This window comes from Ciconia boyciana, chromosome 4 (genome assembly GCF_034638445.1).
Source record: "Ciconia boyciana chromosome 4, ASM3463844v1, whole genome shotgun sequence".
Taxonomy (NCBI): Eukaryota; Metazoa; Chordata; class Aves; order Ciconiiformes; family Ciconiidae; genus Ciconia; species Ciconia boyciana.
Window position 1 is genome coordinate 29,358,543 of NC_132937.1, and position 18,646 is coordinate 29,377,188.

At 43.0% G+C, this 18,646-nt stretch overlaps 1 protein-coding gene across 1 annotated transcript in view; it reads right to left on the reverse strand.

Moving 5' to 3' along the window:
* LOC140650906 (leukemia inhibitory factor receptor-like) overlaps positions 1-18,646 on the reverse strand; it is a 69,663-nt gene that overhangs the window by 38,322 nt on the left and 12,695 nt on the right. The window contains 3 exon segments of the mRNA XM_072859781.1: positions 617-768; positions 2,823-2,943; positions 3,664-3,818. Coding sequence (XP_072715882.1) covers positions 617-768; positions 2,823-2,943; positions 3,664-3,745 — 355 coding nt within the window. The 5' untranslated portion in view covers positions 3,746-3,818.

Sequence of the window (18,646 nt, forward strand, 5' to 3'; positions counted from 1 at the left end):
CTCCCAGCTTCTTGTGCACCCGGCAGAGCAGGGGAAGCTGAAAAGTCCTTGACCAGTGTAAACACCGCTTAGCAACAGCCAAAACATCAGCGTGTTGTCAACATTATTCTTATCCTAAAATCCCAAAGCACAGCACTATACCAGCTACTAGGAGGAAAATTAACTCTATCCCAGCCAAAACCAGGACATGGGAGAACAGGCACTAGGAAGTTTATTCTGCTTTTCCCAAGTCAAGTCTGAGCAAATGCACTTTATGCCCCATGCAGGTACTTCAGTATGTAGATTAGGAACTTGTTTACAAATCCTTCCTAATTTGCAATTAGGAAAAAAAAAGGGCAAAGAGTGGTTAGGGGGATGTGACAGTGTTGTACTTTGTTTTCCTCCTCACATTCTGCCCTTGATTTCTCTGCTATGATCTAGGGATAAGAAGGGTTTTCTTTCCCCTGAAAGGGGAGAGACAACAACCTATCATATATGGTAGATTCATACGGACTCAGCACATCAACATTTTACATACTAGAACACTGCCAAAGAAAACTGCAAGTTTATACACTTCTGGAGCATTGTTAATCATAGTATAAAGGCCTTACATACACACATAAAACCTGATACTTACAGATGTCTTTCTTGTGAATTTCAAATTCTTTGGTAGCAAAAGCAGTTCCAGAAATGCTGTTTGTGGTTATTGTCACCGTGGTGGAGCTCTCTGGGACTGGAATCTCAACCCTTTTCTCCCTAGTTTTAAAACACACTGGAGGGGGGAGGTCACTGAAAAGACAGAGAGGATTAAGCAGGTATTTCAGCTGATACGAAGCTAAGGCAAGTTAAGTCCTATTCCTAGGACACTAATAAAACACAAATTCTCTGTAATATAACAGAGCACTCCATATCAAGTCTGTGAAGGAGTAAGACTTGCATGGGCTTTGGTTAGTATCAGATTAACAGGCATTCCCTCGTCTTTCAAGTAATTTTTATCATAGTGGTAGACTGTGCACTAGTTGTATAATGCAGCTACCCAGTTGTTAAGAGAACACCTCAAAGTGAATGACTTTTTAAGCAAGAGACACATTTCTGAAACCTACAGTCATGATGAATCAATATTTCAAAATAAGGAAAATAAAAAAAAAACCCAAACCCAACAGTACCTCCCCCTCCCTTTATGTTTCCTGACTCCTTCTCCCTCCATTTCTTCTCAAAGTGATGGCATATGGGTGCAACAAGCAGGTTCACCCATCTGTGTCCCCATCTCAGAACAAATCATTTAGCTCCTTTCTGCTGCTCAGCTCGTAGGGAAAGAGCAGAGGGCAGGGGAGAGAATTGCTAAGATCCCAGATAGAAATATAGTCTGTGCACAATGTTTGTGCAGTGCTCAGCACAACGTGATCTGGCCTTTGTCTGGAGGTCGTAGATACATACAGGAAACAATAATGGATGGGTCAAGACTCTTGGCTCATTATCATTGATATGCAACTAGGAAGGCAAAAAGTTTGGAAAAATCCAGATCTTCCTCTTGAGGGAATGGTGGGAGGAAGGAAAGCAAAGAGAACAATGCCAGACTTCCTGCTGAGGGACTGTTACTCACTTATGAACTGGAACAGGACCCTGGAGCTCCCATCAGCTGGAGTCAAGAGCTTGGGCTGAACTTTTAAGATTCACACAAGACTCTGGGCTAGTGAAGGCCAGCTGAGACTTGAGTGCTCAGAAAGGCTATTCCTCTTCTGTACTGAGATATTATTAGAGGATGTTTGGGCAACTGAAAAACAAAATCTTTCCCTCAGGGAGGTCTGTATTAAGCTCAGCTTTCAGCCTCTATGCTTCAGGGACCCAAGCATGTTCTGCTTTGCTAAGGAGAAACAGCAGCAGCTACATGGCTGTTCTTGTTTAGAGGGCAGTACCTCATGAACTCTGCACTCCTGAACTCTGGCCGCAATGTCACATATACATGTTGGGTTTTTTTAATAAAAATGATAGCTGGCAATGCAGGAGGAATAACTAGACACAGAAAATCAAGCATGTAGGTGGAAGAAGTGCAGCCAAGCCCTGGGACCCCAAGGACAAGTCTGGGCTGCCTGCAGAATTTACAGGAAAAAAGACAGTACAAATATCTGGGTTGGGGGCAGGATGAAGATGCAAAAAGGATTTGAACTCATCCCTAGCACAATAAGTATTTGGCAGACCCACAGCATGGGGAATTGCACATGTAGTTCTCATTAGTGAAAAACACACTGAAGATTTAAATTTTTTTAATGTTTCTCAAAATTTTCAACTCGCATTCACTTCAGAAAAGCTATTGTAACTGTAGAATCATTTTCACGTTTCCTCTAATACAATGCTCTCCAGACATCTTTAAATTCATGAAGGTTATAAGACAGCCACCAAGAGATTTTTCATGTTTTTCCACATGTGAATCTCAACACTTATGTCATATATTCTACCGCTTTGGCCCATAACATCAGGATTTGCCTCTTCCAACTATCATTTCATTTTGGATTGAACTTGGTATGAAGATGTCCCTTATGAAACCTGTGAACAAGGGCTAGGCAAACACACAGAGAAGTCCGAGTAAATGAGAGCATCTTCCAGTCCTTTGAAGAGAGCAAGCAGGAGATTTTGGCAGGAGAACTGTTAGCATGAAATAATACTTTGCCAGAAACCCCGCCACTGCCCGAGTTAGCAGTGCCTGGAGGGAGCACCACCCAAGGAAAACTGATGCGGAGATGCTTGGAAACAACAGCATCACAAATTCCATGGGCAGTGACTGAGGAATAACTATACTTTCATCACAGTTCAGTAGTTTTCAACCAGGTATACAGGGGACTTACTTGGTAGTGTAGCAAAAGTCAGTTTGTCCATGTCTTCCTTTAGGAGAGACATCCCAAGTACAGACCATTTTATGTAAATTGTGTGTTACGCATTTCAAATTCTGGGGGTCCCCCAGAGAACCTGAAATCACATAAGAAATACAGTCACAAACTGCAGGTCAAAAATGACCAACTTTAAAACAACTCCTATTGTTCACATACATAGCAATTCTTTTTACATTTTTACTGCATACATGTCTGGCCAATATTTTAAAACTGTTGAATGATTTGTGTGCCTGATTATAGACAGCCACGGACTGCCAGATTGCTAGAAGTACCTAAAATCTGGGTTTATACTTGTGTGCAATGACATAAGCAGCTGTCTCTTTCCACAATAACCGTTCCCAGTCTAGCCTAATAAGCAGGCTTTGGGCCAATGGCAAAACCGCAAGCTTTGATGATAAACTTAATGAGTTTTTTGCTCTCCTCCATGGAGAAGAGCACATGGAGGGCAATTAATGACAGAAGGACAATTAATGATAATGTGTGAAATTGTCGCAGACAGCTGACATATACAGCAAGAAGGTCTCAATGCGGACATTTACACCAACCGCAAATGCAGACTATCACAGTTGCATTATGGAGAATTTAACACCCAACTTTGCACTGGTTTACAAGATGCCACTGGTTGCTGGAAAGCAGAGACCAGGCCTGTTAGTACCTCCATCCCTAGGATGGTGTGGGACCACAGAGGTGATGGTTTTTGAACATACATATGGTAGGAAAGCAATGTAATGACATTGTGTCAGTACAGAAGCTACAAAGAAAAAGTAATTAGCGAATTACATTGCAATAAACTCACCTATCTCTTGGCTATATATTAAGCTTCTTAAACATAAAATAGCTAGTGCGAAAAGGCAGCGGAGGCTTGAATTCTTCCACATTCTTCTACTGTTTGTTTTCAGAACAGCAGCTTCAAGTAGGAATAAATGTCATCTTCCAACAAGCTGGTCAGTTCTAAAATTAAAAACAAACAAAAAAGACTTTGAAATTCCAGAGCTGGTGCTCCACAAATGCCACTTTTTGTTCCATCTACTTTTCTTCTTCAGTGCATCTCCCAGGCGTAGCAACTCCTTTCCTTTCTTTGTCTGACAAGCAAACCTTTTTCACTATCCCAACCACATGCATATGTTTTCAGCAACGCATTTCAAAGATAACCTCAAGAATCAGAGACATGTAAAATTCAGCTGTCCACAGGCCTCCTTCAGGACTACCTGAGGACAGAAAAGAATAGACATGTCAGGGTATTCCCCTAGAAGAGGTCTCTTCAATTTAGATGAAATGTCACATTCACAAATGGTCCTGTATACCATGAATGGAAACATCCCCTGCTTCAGATATCACAGAATCACAGAATCATATAGGTTGGAAAAGACCTTTAAGATCATCGAGTCCAATTGTTAACCTAACACTACCAAGTCCACCACTACACCATGTCCCTAAGCACCACATCTACACAACTTTTAAATACCTCCAGGGATGGTGACTCAACCACTTCCCTGGGCAGCCTGTTCCAATGCTTCACAACCCTTTCAGTGAAGTAAAATTTCCTAATATCCAGTCTAAACCTCCCCTGGCACAACTTGAGGCCATTTCCTCTCGTCCTATCACTTGTTACCTGGGAGAAGAGACCGACCCCCACCTCTCTACAACCTCCTTTCAGGTAGTTGTAGAGAGCGATAAGGTCTCCCCTCAGCCTCCTTTCCTCCAGGCTAAACAACCCCAGTTCCCTCAGCCGCTCCTCATCAGACTTGTGCTCCAGACCCTTCACCAGCTTCGTTGCCCTTCTCTGGACACGCTCCAGCCCCTCCATGTCTCTCTTGTAGTGAGGGGCCCAACACTGAACACAGTAGTCGAGGTGCGGCCTCACCGGTGCCGAGTACAAAGGGACAATCACTTCCCTAGTCCTGCTGGCCACACTATTTCTGATACAAGCCAGGATGCCATTGGCCTTCTTGGCCACCTGGGCACACTGCTGGCTCATATTCAGGCAGCTGTCAACCAACACCCCCAGGTCCTTCTCTGCCTGGCAGCTTTCCAGCCACTCTTCCCCAAGCCTGTAGCGTTGCATGGGGTTGCTGTGGCCCAAGTGCAGGACCTTGCACTTAGCCTTGTTGAATCTCATACAATTGGCCCCAGCCCATCGATCCAGCCTGTCCAGATCCCTCTGCAGAGCCTCCCTACCCTCAAGCAGATCAACACTCCCGCATAACTTGGTGTCATCTGCAAACTGACTGAGGGTGCACTCGATCCCTTTGTCCAGATCATTGATAAAGATATTAAACAGAACTGGCCCCAACACAGAGCCCTGGGGAACACCACTTGTGACCGGCCGCCAACTGGAGTAAACTCCATTCACCACCACTCTTTGGGCCCGGCCATCCAGCCAGTTCTTTACCCAGCAAAGAGTACACCCGTCCAAGCCATGAGCAGCCAGTTTCTCCAGGAGAATGCTGTGGGAAACCGTGTCAAAGGCTTTACTGAAGTCTAGATAGACAACATCCACAGCCTTTCCCTCATCCACTAGGCGGGTCACCTTGTCATAGAAGGAGATCAGTTTGGTCAAGCAGGACCTGCCTTTCCTAAACCCATGCTGGCTGGGCTTGATCCCTTGGTTATCCTCTACATGCCGTGTGATGGCACTCAGGATGATCTGCTCCATCAGCTTCCCTGGTACCGAGGTCAGGCGGACAGGCCTGTAGTTCCCCGGGTCCTCCTTCCAACCCTTCTTGTAGATGGGTGTCCTGGTTTCGGCTGGGATAGAGTTAATTTTCTTCCTAGTAGCTGGTATAGGGCTGTGTTTTGGGTTACGCTGATGTTTTGGCTGTTGCTAAGCGGTGTTTACATTGGTCAAGGACTTTTCAGCTTCCCCTGCTCTGCCAGGTGCACAAGAAGCTGGGAGGGGGCACAGCCAGGACAGTTGATCCAAACTGCCCAAAGGGCTATTCCATACCATATGGCATCATGCTCAGTATAGAAACTGGGGGGAGTGGGCCAGGGGAGTAGTGATTGCTACTGGCTGGGCATCGGTCGGTGGGTGGTGAGCAGTTGTATCTTTTTTTTTTTTTTTCCCCTCCCTTGGGTTTTGTTCCTCTCTCTCTCTCGTTGTTTTCCTTCTCATTACAATTCATTATTATTATTACTATTATTTTGTTCCAATTATTAAACTGTTCTTATCTCAACCCACGAGTTTTCTTACTTTTGCTCTTCCGATTCTCTCCCCCATCCCACCAGGGGGGAGTGAGCGAGCGGCTGCGTGGTGCTTAGCTGCCGGCTGGGGCTAAACCACCACAATGGGTTATATTTGCTAATCTCCAGTCAACTGGGACCTCCCCAGTTAGCCAGGACTGCTGGTAAATGATGGAAAGGGGCTTGGTGAGCACTTCTGCCAGTTCCTTTGGTACTCTCGGGTGGATCTCATCTGGCCCCATAGACTTGTGAGTGTCTAAGTGGTGCAGCAGGTCACTAACCATTTCCCCCTGGATTATGGGGGCTCCATTCTGGTCCCTGTCCCTGTCTTCCAACTCCAGGAGCTGGGTACCCAGAGAACAATTGGCCCTGCTATTAAAGACTGAGGCAAAGAAGGCATTAAGTACCTCAGCCTTTTCCTCTTCCTTGGTCACTATGACGTTCCCTCCCCCGTCTAATAGAGGCTGGAGATTCTCCTTAGCTCTCCTTTTGCTGCTAATGTATTTGAAGAAGCATTTTTTGTTGTCTTTTACGGCAGTAGCCAGATTGAGCTCTAGATCAGCTTTGGCCCTTCTAATTTTCTCCCTGCACAACCTCACTACACCTTTGTAGTCCTCCTGAGTTGCCTGCCCCTTCTTCCAGAGGTCATAGACTCTCCTCTTTTTCCTGAGTTCCAGCCAAAGCTCTCTATTCAGCCAGGCCAGTCTTCTTCCCCGCCGGCTCGTCTTTCGACACCTGGGCACAGCCTGCTCTTGTGCCTTTAGGACTTCCTCCTTGAAGAATGTCCAGCCTTCCCGGACTCCTTTGCCCTTTAGGGCTGCCTCCCAGGGGACTCTGTCGACCAGTCTCCTAAACAGGCCAAAGTCTGCCCTCCGGAAGTCTAAGGTGGCAGTTCTGCTGACCCCCCTCCTCACTTCTCCAAGAATCAAAAATTCTATCATTTCGTGATCACTCTGCCCAAGATGGCCTCCAACCATCACATGGCTCACAAGTCCTTCTCTGTTCGTGAACAAGAGGTCCAGCGGGGCACCTTCCCTAGGTGGCTCCCTCACCAGCTGTGTCAGGAAGTTATCTGCCACACACTCCGGGAACCTCCTAGACTGTTTCCTCTCTGCTGTATTGTATTTCCAGCAGACATCCGGTAGGTTGAAGTCCCCCACAAGAACAAGGGCTAGCGATCGTGAGGCTTCTCCCAGCTGCTTATAGAATAGCTCGTCTGCCTCCTCATCCTGGTTGGGTGGTCTGTAACAGACTCCCACCACAATATCTGCCTTGTTGGCCTTCCCCCTGATTCTTACCCATAGACACTCCACCCTATCATCACCATCATTAAGCTCTAAACTATCCAGACACTTCCTAATGTATAGGGCTACCCCACCGCCTCTCCTGCCTCGCCTATCCCTCCTGAAGAGTTTATAGCCATCCATCGCCGCACTCCAGTTGTGCGAGTCATCCCACCATGTTTCCGTGATGGCAACCATATCATAGTTTTCCTGATGTACAATGGCTTCCAGCTCCTCCTGCTTGTTGCCCATGCTGCGTGCATTGGTGTAGAGACACTTCAGCTGGGCTGTCGTCCATGTCTCCTTCATAGAGGAACACCCCTTGTGTGCTTTGAGGTGTTTCACTGGCATTTCCCTCTTGGCTCCTATTACCTCAGTAAATATGGGTTTAAGGGGACAGGAGAGCACATCTGTTTTCCTCTCCCATCTGCTCACTCTTCATATTGTTGCTACTCAAAGCTATGGGATGCCCGAGACACTGCAGAACCAGATCTGGATCACTGATTAAATCCAGTGTTAAGTAATAATTTCTGGAGGGGAAAAAAGGAAAAAGAAATGAGAGCCATTTCTCTACTGAAAGATACTTGTTGCTATAAATATTGACCTTAAGGTAAAAATTATCTAGAATATTACGTTTAATGTGTTCTTTGAAGATTAACGGGTTGCATATTTTCCAAAGAGAAGTTCAGCTGTTCAGTGAGATCTGGGGAACACATTCAGTTCCACCCACACATCGGCCATCATGAATTTTTGTTCTCAAAAAGAAAATTGCAGGAAAGCTTATCCTAAAGCCCAGCCATCCCCTGGTGCATTGTCTCCCTGCCACCTGAAAGCTCTGAAGACTTGAGCACCCTCCCAGAGACCATAACTCCCATGTAGCAGGGGCCTTCTCTCAGTGACAAACAACAGGAGCTGGGCCATTTTCATGTTAAGAACATAGCTGAGCCAGCCTCTCCTACAGAGCAGTCTGCTAAAACTCACTTTTCGTGCAGGCTACTTCTTTTAAAATTCCCAAGTGGAAAGGCTCCTGACCTTGTCCTAGAAGTCTTTTCCAAAGCTAGATGTACAAAATTCTCAGAATAACAGACTTTGCCTAAAAGCCTCTGTAATTTTAAAAGAAGCCTCCCTCCCTTCACTGAAGTCCTCTGCACCACCAGGAGGATGCTCCCTCATCCTTGCAATACAACCATATATTTTTAATTGGTTTTTTTTTTTTTAGGAAGTCTCCCTCAGGGGACAGCTGGAAATGCCACAAATGCTCTTCTGTCCCTCACCAATCTGTCTGCACTGTGCAAGGAGAAATGTATTGGCACTATGTCAAATAATCCAGAGCTGTTCACAAGGGGCCACTTCTCTCCTTTCTCTTGGTCTGCAATAACCAGACTGAGGGAAAGGCCCAGGCAGCACAGGAGCTGAGAGAGATGTTATGGTAAAGGTCAGTGTTACATCTGGAGGGAAGAAACACCCTTACTTAAAACTTAACAATTATTTTATTTTCATCATGTTCTCAAGCCACCAGAAGACCTCGCTAAAAACATAACTAATTTAAGCTATACTACCCCCAGACACATTCAGTTCTTTTTATATATTCCTAAACTGTAATATCCATGCTGTGTAACTTGTTAAAGGCCAAATCAAGAGTGATGGGTGACAAATCCATGTTCAGGTAAAGATGAATCAAGAACCTGCCAACACTTATAATAATCTCAGTGCCAGAAGTCCCCCACTGCATTTTGGCGTCTCTCAGGGGCTTCGTATCATATTTGTCCATGTTACTAATGAAAAACCGAGATGTCAGCTTCAGGTTTAAACTTTGCTCACAAACCTCTCACTTCATCAAAAACGTGAAGACCACTCAGGCAGACCTGGGATTTACATTAACAAAACGACCGATTTCTATTTGATATGTACATGTAAATTATAACTGTTTGTTTGTGAATACTTCAGGTATTTCTTCAAAGGCCATTTCTGGTTTGCAGAAAAGCCCATAATCAAAACTCAAGTTTTACATCAAAATTAGTTTACAGTCCCCTGTTAGCTAGCAAAAGCCAAGGAAAGAATAGAAAAAAGGGAAAGCACTGATGCCACTTGAAGGAGAGAAAACTGCATTGTGAAGTTAATTAAATCCCAAACCTCTCTCTTTCTAAACACATAATCTGTACAGGATTGTGCAAAACCTGTTTGGTCATGCCAGGTTTATGAGGCAGATTTAGCAACTACACACGTGTGTGTGTGTGTGTGTGTGTGTGTGGTTCAAGAAAATCTTCTGATTTTCTGCACACTCTTTCAATACATAGTTTACTGAGTAGCCCCCCTACTTCAGAAGTTTTAAGGGTAACATCATAGCAGTGAATTACAAGAAATTTGAGTCATACCGAATTCTCCTAACTCAAGCACAGTTTTAATTTCTGTCTCAGTCAGGCACCGAAGGGAACCTATGTACTTTCACGCAGAGCACGATGAGTGTCTTGTAAACCACAATCTTTCATAAGAAGTGTAGACTCCCTGGCTCTTGTCCTCTCATACACATTTTATAGCTTGCTGAAAAGTTGGCAATTTGAAGCCTCATGTCGCATAATTAAATGCGATTAGTCAGGAGAAAAGATCTCCATTTATAGGCTTGTTTTAATTATAAAGTTACAAAATAATTGAAGTAATTTAAAAATAGGAAGTTCACTTTCTTTGGATGAAAGCTGCCTTCCATCAGTTCTAGACTAATTCAAATGAGACATGGACGTTTTTCCTTACCCTGGAGAGATACGAAAAGCATGTTATCCTCTAGGCAGATGTACTCTTTAAGATGGAGAGGCTGATATAAGAGTGAGAGATATTTATTTAGGACAAGAGAGCTCAACATTGTCAGAGGAAGGCAAAACCTTGACTAGGGTTGGCTGGAGCGCAACAGGAGCAGTTGCTACTAAGTGTAAATGTCTTTACATTGTAAACCTTTATTTTTAAAAGATGAGATGAAGGGTGGTCAGCCCATTCTCTCCACCAGAAAGAGCAACTGCAACTAAACCATTTTTAACAGAAGTCCATCTTAAAAAACATCAGCAATAGCACATCCCATAACAATCTCATTTCCTTGAGCAATCTATTCGTGTCACTTCACTGGCACTATCATTAGGGCTCCCAATGTGCTACACAACTCTCTCTTGCTCCCTTTTATGTACATTACTTTGTCCTATCTCCACCAGACAAAGAACAGTTTATCCTCTGCCTTGCAGCAACCTCTTACATAGAAGATGACTGATACCAGGTCTCTACTAGCTCCTCCCTTAAAAACCTCCAATTTTTTTCACCATTTTCCAGTCCCAGCTTCTAGATTTCTGATCATTCCTGGAACATTTTTCTGTGGACTAAATCTGCTGTATTGTCAACTTTGAAATATTTCTGCCCCCTGAGACTTGAGCATTATCAAGCACAATGAAGGAACTTTTCTAAGGCAAACCCATGCACAGTATGTGTTTACACAGCCCATGCCATATTTGCTTTTCTCTCAACATTCAGTCCTTGTTGACTCAATTTCAGCTTGTGATCCAGCCCCGGATACTACTGTATAAAGCTGCCACATAGCTGTTTATCTAGTACTTCAGACTCCAATCTCATCCTCAAATGGACTGCAAACCTCCTGACTTAGCATGAGCATATTTGCACAGCAAATTCATCTTAAATGCCTTGCCTGAAAAGGTCTCTCACTTTTGAAATTCTAAAATAAGGAAGAAGCCTCCCATAAATCTATGCTAAGGAACAACATCGTGTGTGTATGCAAAAAGTATTCACATGCAAATTCATGCCATACCAACAGCAAAGGCATGGCAGGCTTCAGTATATAATTGCCCATATTTAAGAGCAGCTGCTAAAAGCAGGATTCCACAATAGCTGTTGGAAGCTACAGTACCTGGAGATGTCCTGACTTCTGCTCAGGGCTTTATGTTGCATAGAAGAACTACCCTTGTGCCTGTGGTCAGAATGACGTCATTTTAAATTGCTTTTTATGCAGATAAACTAACAAAGGAACAATTAGATTCAGATTCTTAATCACTGAAACCAATAGATGGGGCCCTTATTTAAAACAGCCCAATACCAACTGTAGACTTTTAAATGACTTTTAAAGATGTTTTGATGCATACAGTGCACCTACTGGTGATCAGATAGATAAGAGAGGGAAAGTACTCCAAGTCAATAGCATGCGCCTGGGAAAATACCTGTGGACAGCTTTCCTTCAAAACCTCATCAGCTGTAAAGAAGGTAAAGGTTCTGTGACAAGCTGAGAAAACAAGCGCAGCACCAAGCTGTTTGACACTGACATACTAAGACATTCCCAGCCTCTTTAGACTTAACCTCTCAAAGGGAAAAACAGAAGATAACCGGTATCTCTCCTACTGACTGTGTTCCATATTATGTATTTCTTGGCTTAACTGGTTCTGCATATCTTTTTTAAAGAATAGCTGACCAAATGCTTGATTCTCTTTAAAGAAAAAAAAAAGTATTTTCTTAGTCAATTATAACAGCTCAGTTCTCTAAGCACAGAAGTTCTCCAAAGCTCTGTTCTACTTTTGAGTTTTCTGGTCTCCAAATGTATTTCATTGTCAAGTGCTTGGAAACCACTTTGAAAACAAACAAACCAACCAGATAAAAAAATAAAAAATCTTTCTGGCCTGCTTTCTGCCGGCAGTCTGATCTGCCAGTCACAACCCTCCAGATTCAGTTTTTAAAAAAAATATCTATGAATTGAGAATCAGTGGTCATACTTTTCATGCCTATTTTTTGTGTTCCACAAGCAGATATCTAAAAAGAAAAGGTTAAAAAGTCAGCTTATGCAAAAGGTTTAGGGAAACTGTAAGCGGAGGATACTAGATGAAACCATGAAACCATTACAAACATACGCATTAAACATAATAGAAGAAATCTGTTTGTCAACAAATTTTCTCAAGTTAAAATTTATTTGATTTTTCTCCACAATTAAAGGTACTATCATAATAATTCACCAACAAATGGAACCTTAAAAGCTCTCAAGGAAAATTATTATATAGCACACCACCAAAAAATTGTAGAGACTAATGGCAGGCTGCATTTTTGGCAATACTGAACAGCCATCACCCCAAATACAGCCAGGCAGAAATGCAGGTGCTATGTGCCAAGATCAAAACCTTATTGCTAGAAGAAAAATTATTCTGCTTTACATGTGGAGAACGCTCTGCCCAAAGATACTATTTTAACCTTCAAAGTGAAAGAAAACACGCCTATATCCAGATAAAAATGCATCTATCAAATTACACATCCTGCTATTGCCAACAGAAAGCTTCCAAAAAAATTCCCCTATCTGAAAGTCCGTGCCAGAAGTACACATTTCTGGGAAACCAAGTAAATTGCCAATACAGCTGACAGTAAAGACAATGAACACAGAAACAGAAGATGAACTGGCTTTCTTTAGAACTGCTTTGCTGATCACACAGCCTTCAGTCTTTGACTTTAAAGCTGAGTAATAAAAAAAATGAAAGTAGAATTAATGATATTTATTTGAGGGGGTTGGCTGTTTTTCACTAGAATACAATTCTCCACCTCCTTAAAAAAATTCCCAAAGTTGAAACAAAAATCTCTCTTTAGTAATCTAAATGCATGCTTTCTCTCTTTGTTTTATAACATGGCAGAATTCCACGTTATAAAAGATTCGCAGGACATGAATCACTAAAACTCATTTATAAATGAAGGCTGAATCCCAGTTGGGAATCTGGCTTTCCCCAGTTCTGAGGAATTAATTTAAGACTCTGCTATTTCTCTTTCTGAAAGCTGATAAAATAATTCAAGTTGCCTATCTGCACCAAATGCACTCTCCTAATCTTCAGCGGAGGAAAAGGAAACAAAGACGGGGTGTTAAGATATTATACAGTAAATGTGCAGGAGTGCACAAGGCCACATTTTCAATCCCTTGAGACAAACTTTGTTTTGTGGGTTGTTTTCCTGTCAAGCATGAGGAGCAAAACCCCCTCCTCACTGCTTCCTCTAGCTGCCAAACAGCAGCATCACCTCTGAGATGCTGGGAAGCCATCGCAGCTACCTTGCGGCCACTCCAGGCTGCGTTTGCTCTGCAAGGTGAAGTGAGATGTCAAGACGCAATACACAAGCTCAACACAAGGATCAACACTTTCACAAATTCATTTTCAAAGCTCCTCGTCACAAGCACCATCTACAAAGGCAAGCATTTTGGCAAGAAATTTTACCAAAAAGAGTAAAGGTGCACCCCAGCTGGAGTAAATATTTCACCTGGCTCAGCGTCTAAGGCCAGCACGCAGCTGCACCTGCTTTCCAGTATTTCCAGTTCTTCCTTTCTTCCTATCCCAGGACTGTTAAGCACTATGGAAATACAAATAAGCAAGCTGCAGACTGGGAGAGCTGGAAAAAGCACAACAATTCAAGTGTGATTTTATGAAAGCATTTAGTACCTGTTGGACAGCACAACACACACAGAAACTGAGACCCTTAGGACTTGCATTTAGAAAGAAAGGAAAATATGCAGAAGACGCAGATGTCAAATAGTTTAATCATAGCAATGGATACAATCTTGGGAAGGATTTGGAAAGTACAATGGAAGACTCCTTCAGGTTTCTCATGTCAACCAAAAAAACCCCACTAAGCAAGAACAAGCCAGGTGGCTTATAGAGAGAATTGGGAAGAATATCCCTGCTGGGAAAGCTGGGCTGGAGAGAAAAAAGCACAGTGATACTGAAGAGGCAGAGCAGTCAGGCCGAGCAGTGGACTGAAAGGGCAAAAGAAAGCAAAGAGACGCTGTAAGAATTGATGATTTATTTTTACCGCAATTAAAACTGAACTTATTAGATTACTTTTTTTGGTTTTTCAAGCTAAATGTAAGTTTTGCTGAATTATGCCTGTTTTCAATTAAACCATATGCTAATTTGGAAACTGTTAGTCCTGCTGGAGTCATTTGCCATGCCTTGCCCAGCATACACCATGCAAGAGCAGTCCCCAGGCCAGACGTTGCATTTGATGTTCCTAGCATGAGATTTTCAGAAGGACAAAGACACTTTCAGAAGAAAATTGGGTGTCTAACTCCTGAGTTTGGAAGTCCTTGCCCATATCAATTAGCCACCAGGCGCATGGTTAAATACAAGCACATCCATCACTACTAGGAACACAGCACTGCTCTCCAGATGGTAACAACAGAAAGCAAACTTTTCTGAGAAACACCGTGAATTCTAATACTACCAAAAATAGACTAAATATGTTTCAGGATATCTACAAGCCTGTTCACGATTTATTGTTACGTATTAGGCAAATGTTATTACAGATTACCCCCTAAGCCTTATTAGACATCAGAGAAGGCACACTAGAGCGGCCTGGATTACAGTCGAGTAAAGGTTGACTTCACTCTGCAGCTATTTCCTCAGTAGGGTCTCCATCCAGCTGCAGATTTTCATCAAGGCTGTAAGGACACAGTATGCTGAGACCTCACCTCCTCGTTCTGAGCGAACTGAACCTGAGCAGCCTGTTCAAAAGGTTATTGCAGGGGTAAGAGGACAGACAAAGCATTATCAGATAAGCCCGACTTCCTTAGGAAGTCAGCTCAAATTAACAAGCACAGATTCTTCTCCCATAGAGGTGCAGATGGAAAACACCTAATCATCTGAACAAAGAACAAAGCAAAGGGGTGAAGGTTAAGGCCAAAAGAGAAATTTTGATCTTCTAGGCTACTGTGCTTCGCAGGAGAAGGAAATGGCTCAGAGTCATTTACACACTAGCACTTTAACCCATTCAAAAAAATTTTTGCTACTTACTACAACTGGCAAATTAATACTGCAATAAGGTGAAGGATTCAACATATGTATTTGCGTAAATCTGATACAGCTACACACATTTCCTGATGTGCTTGAATTTGGTGACCTCATGGTCGACACACTTCCTTGAATTCTTGCGCTTCACAACGCAGCATGGAACAAGTACACTGAGCAAAGGCACACCAGTCTGATTACTATGCATATATAAAAAACACCTCTTATCCTGAATGCTATGGCTACCCACTATGCCTTTTCAATACTTAAAACAGGTACAAAGCATAGAAACAAATGTACACACATTTTTTACAGTGCATAAACCTAGAATCAAATGGAAATACACAGAGAAGGTTTTGCACTTCTCCAGTGTTTGCTGCATTTTATTGATACATAACTGAAATAAAACACAAACCCAATATTCCAAAGCACATTTCATTTTTTGGGATACTGTTAGTCTCTGTGTAGTTCTCAAGACAGCATATCTTCAGAGGAAAACGCCATTTGCCCACATTGGCAATTATGCTTTACTCAGTGTGAGGTTCAAGGGCCAGACCACGTCACTCAGACTTTACAAAGATGGCTGCAGAAAAAAATTGCAGTTCCTCAGAAGAGTCATGTTATCTACATAATTCTGTCCCTGATGGTTCTCTTCAACTCGTATATTCTTTTGAACTAATAAACATTAAAGAAGTTGACCTTATTAATGAAAGAGTTCATTTTCCTTAATCTGGCAATGTCCAAAAACTTATTTTTAACTATATAACCTTTAATCTTCTTTCCATCACAGGAAAAGCCTATTTAGTTTTATAAGAGAATGCTGATAATTACTGAAGCAATTCCAAGTGTGTTTTTTTTAAACAACTGGCAATGACCTGAGGGTTAGAATCCTTCATTGTTTACAATGAAACCTGTGGTATTCGAATTATTTTTAAGGTACAATGAACCGAATCCAAAGAAAGTCTGTCTTCATGTGTATAAACAGCATATAAATAGATCAAATGCTGAAATGCAGCTTTCACATTAAATAATATATTGAGAATAATGAGCAACAGTTATGCAATATCCTTGTAGAGTGAATATAAGGAATGAGAGTCACTTACAAGAAATAAATTGATTTTTTAGTAATCAAGGGAATGAGTGATTCCTGAAACTATAGATCTATATTTCCTGACAAATCCACATTGTATTAGTCTTTCTTGAGACTTTAAAAGCTCTCATGCCCTGCTGTATTTCCACTCTTGGTACTTACTAGTACCAGACGTGTCACATGAAGACATACTGCAGCATGTTATCATGTGTAGGCTACCCTTCCACTGGGGTGAGCAAATGCTTTCCTCTCTGCTCCACTCCCAAGCAGGCACTCAAGTGCTGCCATTCCCCTTCCAACCTCTCCAAAGAAGGAAGGTCTACAATATAGTATGACATTATCAGAACAAGTCTGTCCATGCGTAATTACATAGCAGTTGGCATTTATTTGTGAGTTCTTGTTCTTTCACATTTGTTGTACCTTATTCCCCTCCAGCTTTTAATTTCTGCATATACATGCATTTGCATATACATACATTTGCCTCCTTTTAAGGTGGCAAAGCGTAGAAATTAATCTTAAGTACTCAGAAATACAAATATTTTCTACAGCTGATATGCATCAGAGCTGGTGTCTTTCCTAATTAGCTTTCATGGACGCAAGAGGGACCATTGCCAGGCTATAAAGAATATTCACTCTTGCACTTGTGCATGCATGTACATGGACACAGCTACTGGAAACGGAGACTCTCTCTCTCCCACACACACGCCTGCTCACTCCTTCATGGTACTGGTACCCTCTCATTCTCTTACTGGTTACAGCCTTCACTGGAGCCATGGACCCAAAAGACATGCAGGCACACCAAATCCAGCTGTCTGAAGCTAATACTACTCCCTTGTCCACCCTGCTCCTCTCACAAAGGTCTCCAGGTCCCTGTAATGGACTTATGGTCCACTTGTGGATCAGTTCTCAGAGCAGCACAGCTAGTAACCCAGTGCCTCAAAATAAATTGATTCAAACTGATTTCAAGAGAGCAAACTTTAAGCTGTTCAGGGAGCTACTTAGCAGAGTACCCTGGGAATCTGCTTTTGAGGGCTTAGGAGCCCATGAGTACTGGTCAGTTTTGAAGAACCACCTTTTAAAAGCACAAGAGCAGGCAACCCCATTGTGTCAAAAGTCAAGCAAGCGGGGCAGAAGACCAGCTAGGCCGAACAGGGAACTCCTCGTGGAGCTCAGGAGGAAAAAGAAATGGTACGATCTCTGGAAGCAAGATCAGGCTTTGCAGGAAGATTACAGAGCCGTGGTTCGCATATGCAGGGAGAAGACATGAAAGGTCAAAGCTGAACTAGAGTTAAAACCGGCCAGCGTTGTGTCAGAGAACAAGAAAGGCTTTTTTAAAGTACGTTAATAGCAAGAGGAGGTCTAAGGAAAACATTGGACCAATACTTGTTGAAGATGGTCACCTGACAAAAAGGGATGAAGAAAAAGCAGAGGCATTCAATGCTTTTTTTGCCTCAGTCTTTAATAATACTGATAGATCTTGGGCTGCCCGGTCCTCTGAGTCGGAGGACCATGACTGCGTGTCACGGATGGAGTGAGAGTGCACTTCACTCGTAAGAGAGAAGTAAAAATATAGTTTATTGATACAGAATAGGGAGTTAACAAAGTTCAATGCGACAGTGTTTTAACAAGATTCGATGGCGAGGCACACTTGATTATTTACTGCATAGAGGACAGGGTCAGACAAAACTGTCAGGGAGACCCTCCCATTGAGTCATGAGGTTCGGAAAGGATCCCCTTGCTTTCTAAACTCCTTCTCAGAGAGGAGTCTAGGTGCGGCTAGATCCAGTCCTAGTCCCAGACTTGGTCAACGGTTTATGGCTAAAGGATTATATGTGCGCAGTCAATCCTTTATATCACTTAGCTAAGATTTCAAAGTTTAGCATGCTGTTAGTCACTTACCGAGGATCTGTTGCGGCAAGGAATCTCTCAACCTCGAGGAGTAACCTTGAGAGGCGTCCCTGCTCAAGGGGAGATCCTGGCGTGCAGCCCGCTGCCGTGCAGGAGAGCTCAAAGGGCCCTGGGCTGTCCACTATTTAAGGAGTAAGATGATTGACTTATGGTCATATTTGCATATCAGCAAGAGGTTTAGATCCTTGCGTCAAAGCAGCCCTTGGCTACTTTGTTGCCATTTGTCCTCAAGGTCCAGGATAACTGGATGCAGCTATCAGGATGACTCCCACTGATGGTTACTGCTTGTGCAGGGAGCTGGGGAGCTGGGGGGGGGGGGGGGAGCACACCGCCACACTGCGGGAGTTGAATGCACCCTTAGCAAGTTTGCTGATGATACCAAACTGGGAGGTGCAGTTGACTCTCTTGAGGGACGAGAGGCCTTGCAGAGGGATCTGGATAGATTGGAGCATTGGGCAATCCATTAACGGCATGAAATTTAACAAGAACAAATGCCAGATTCTGCACCTGGGACGGAGTAACACC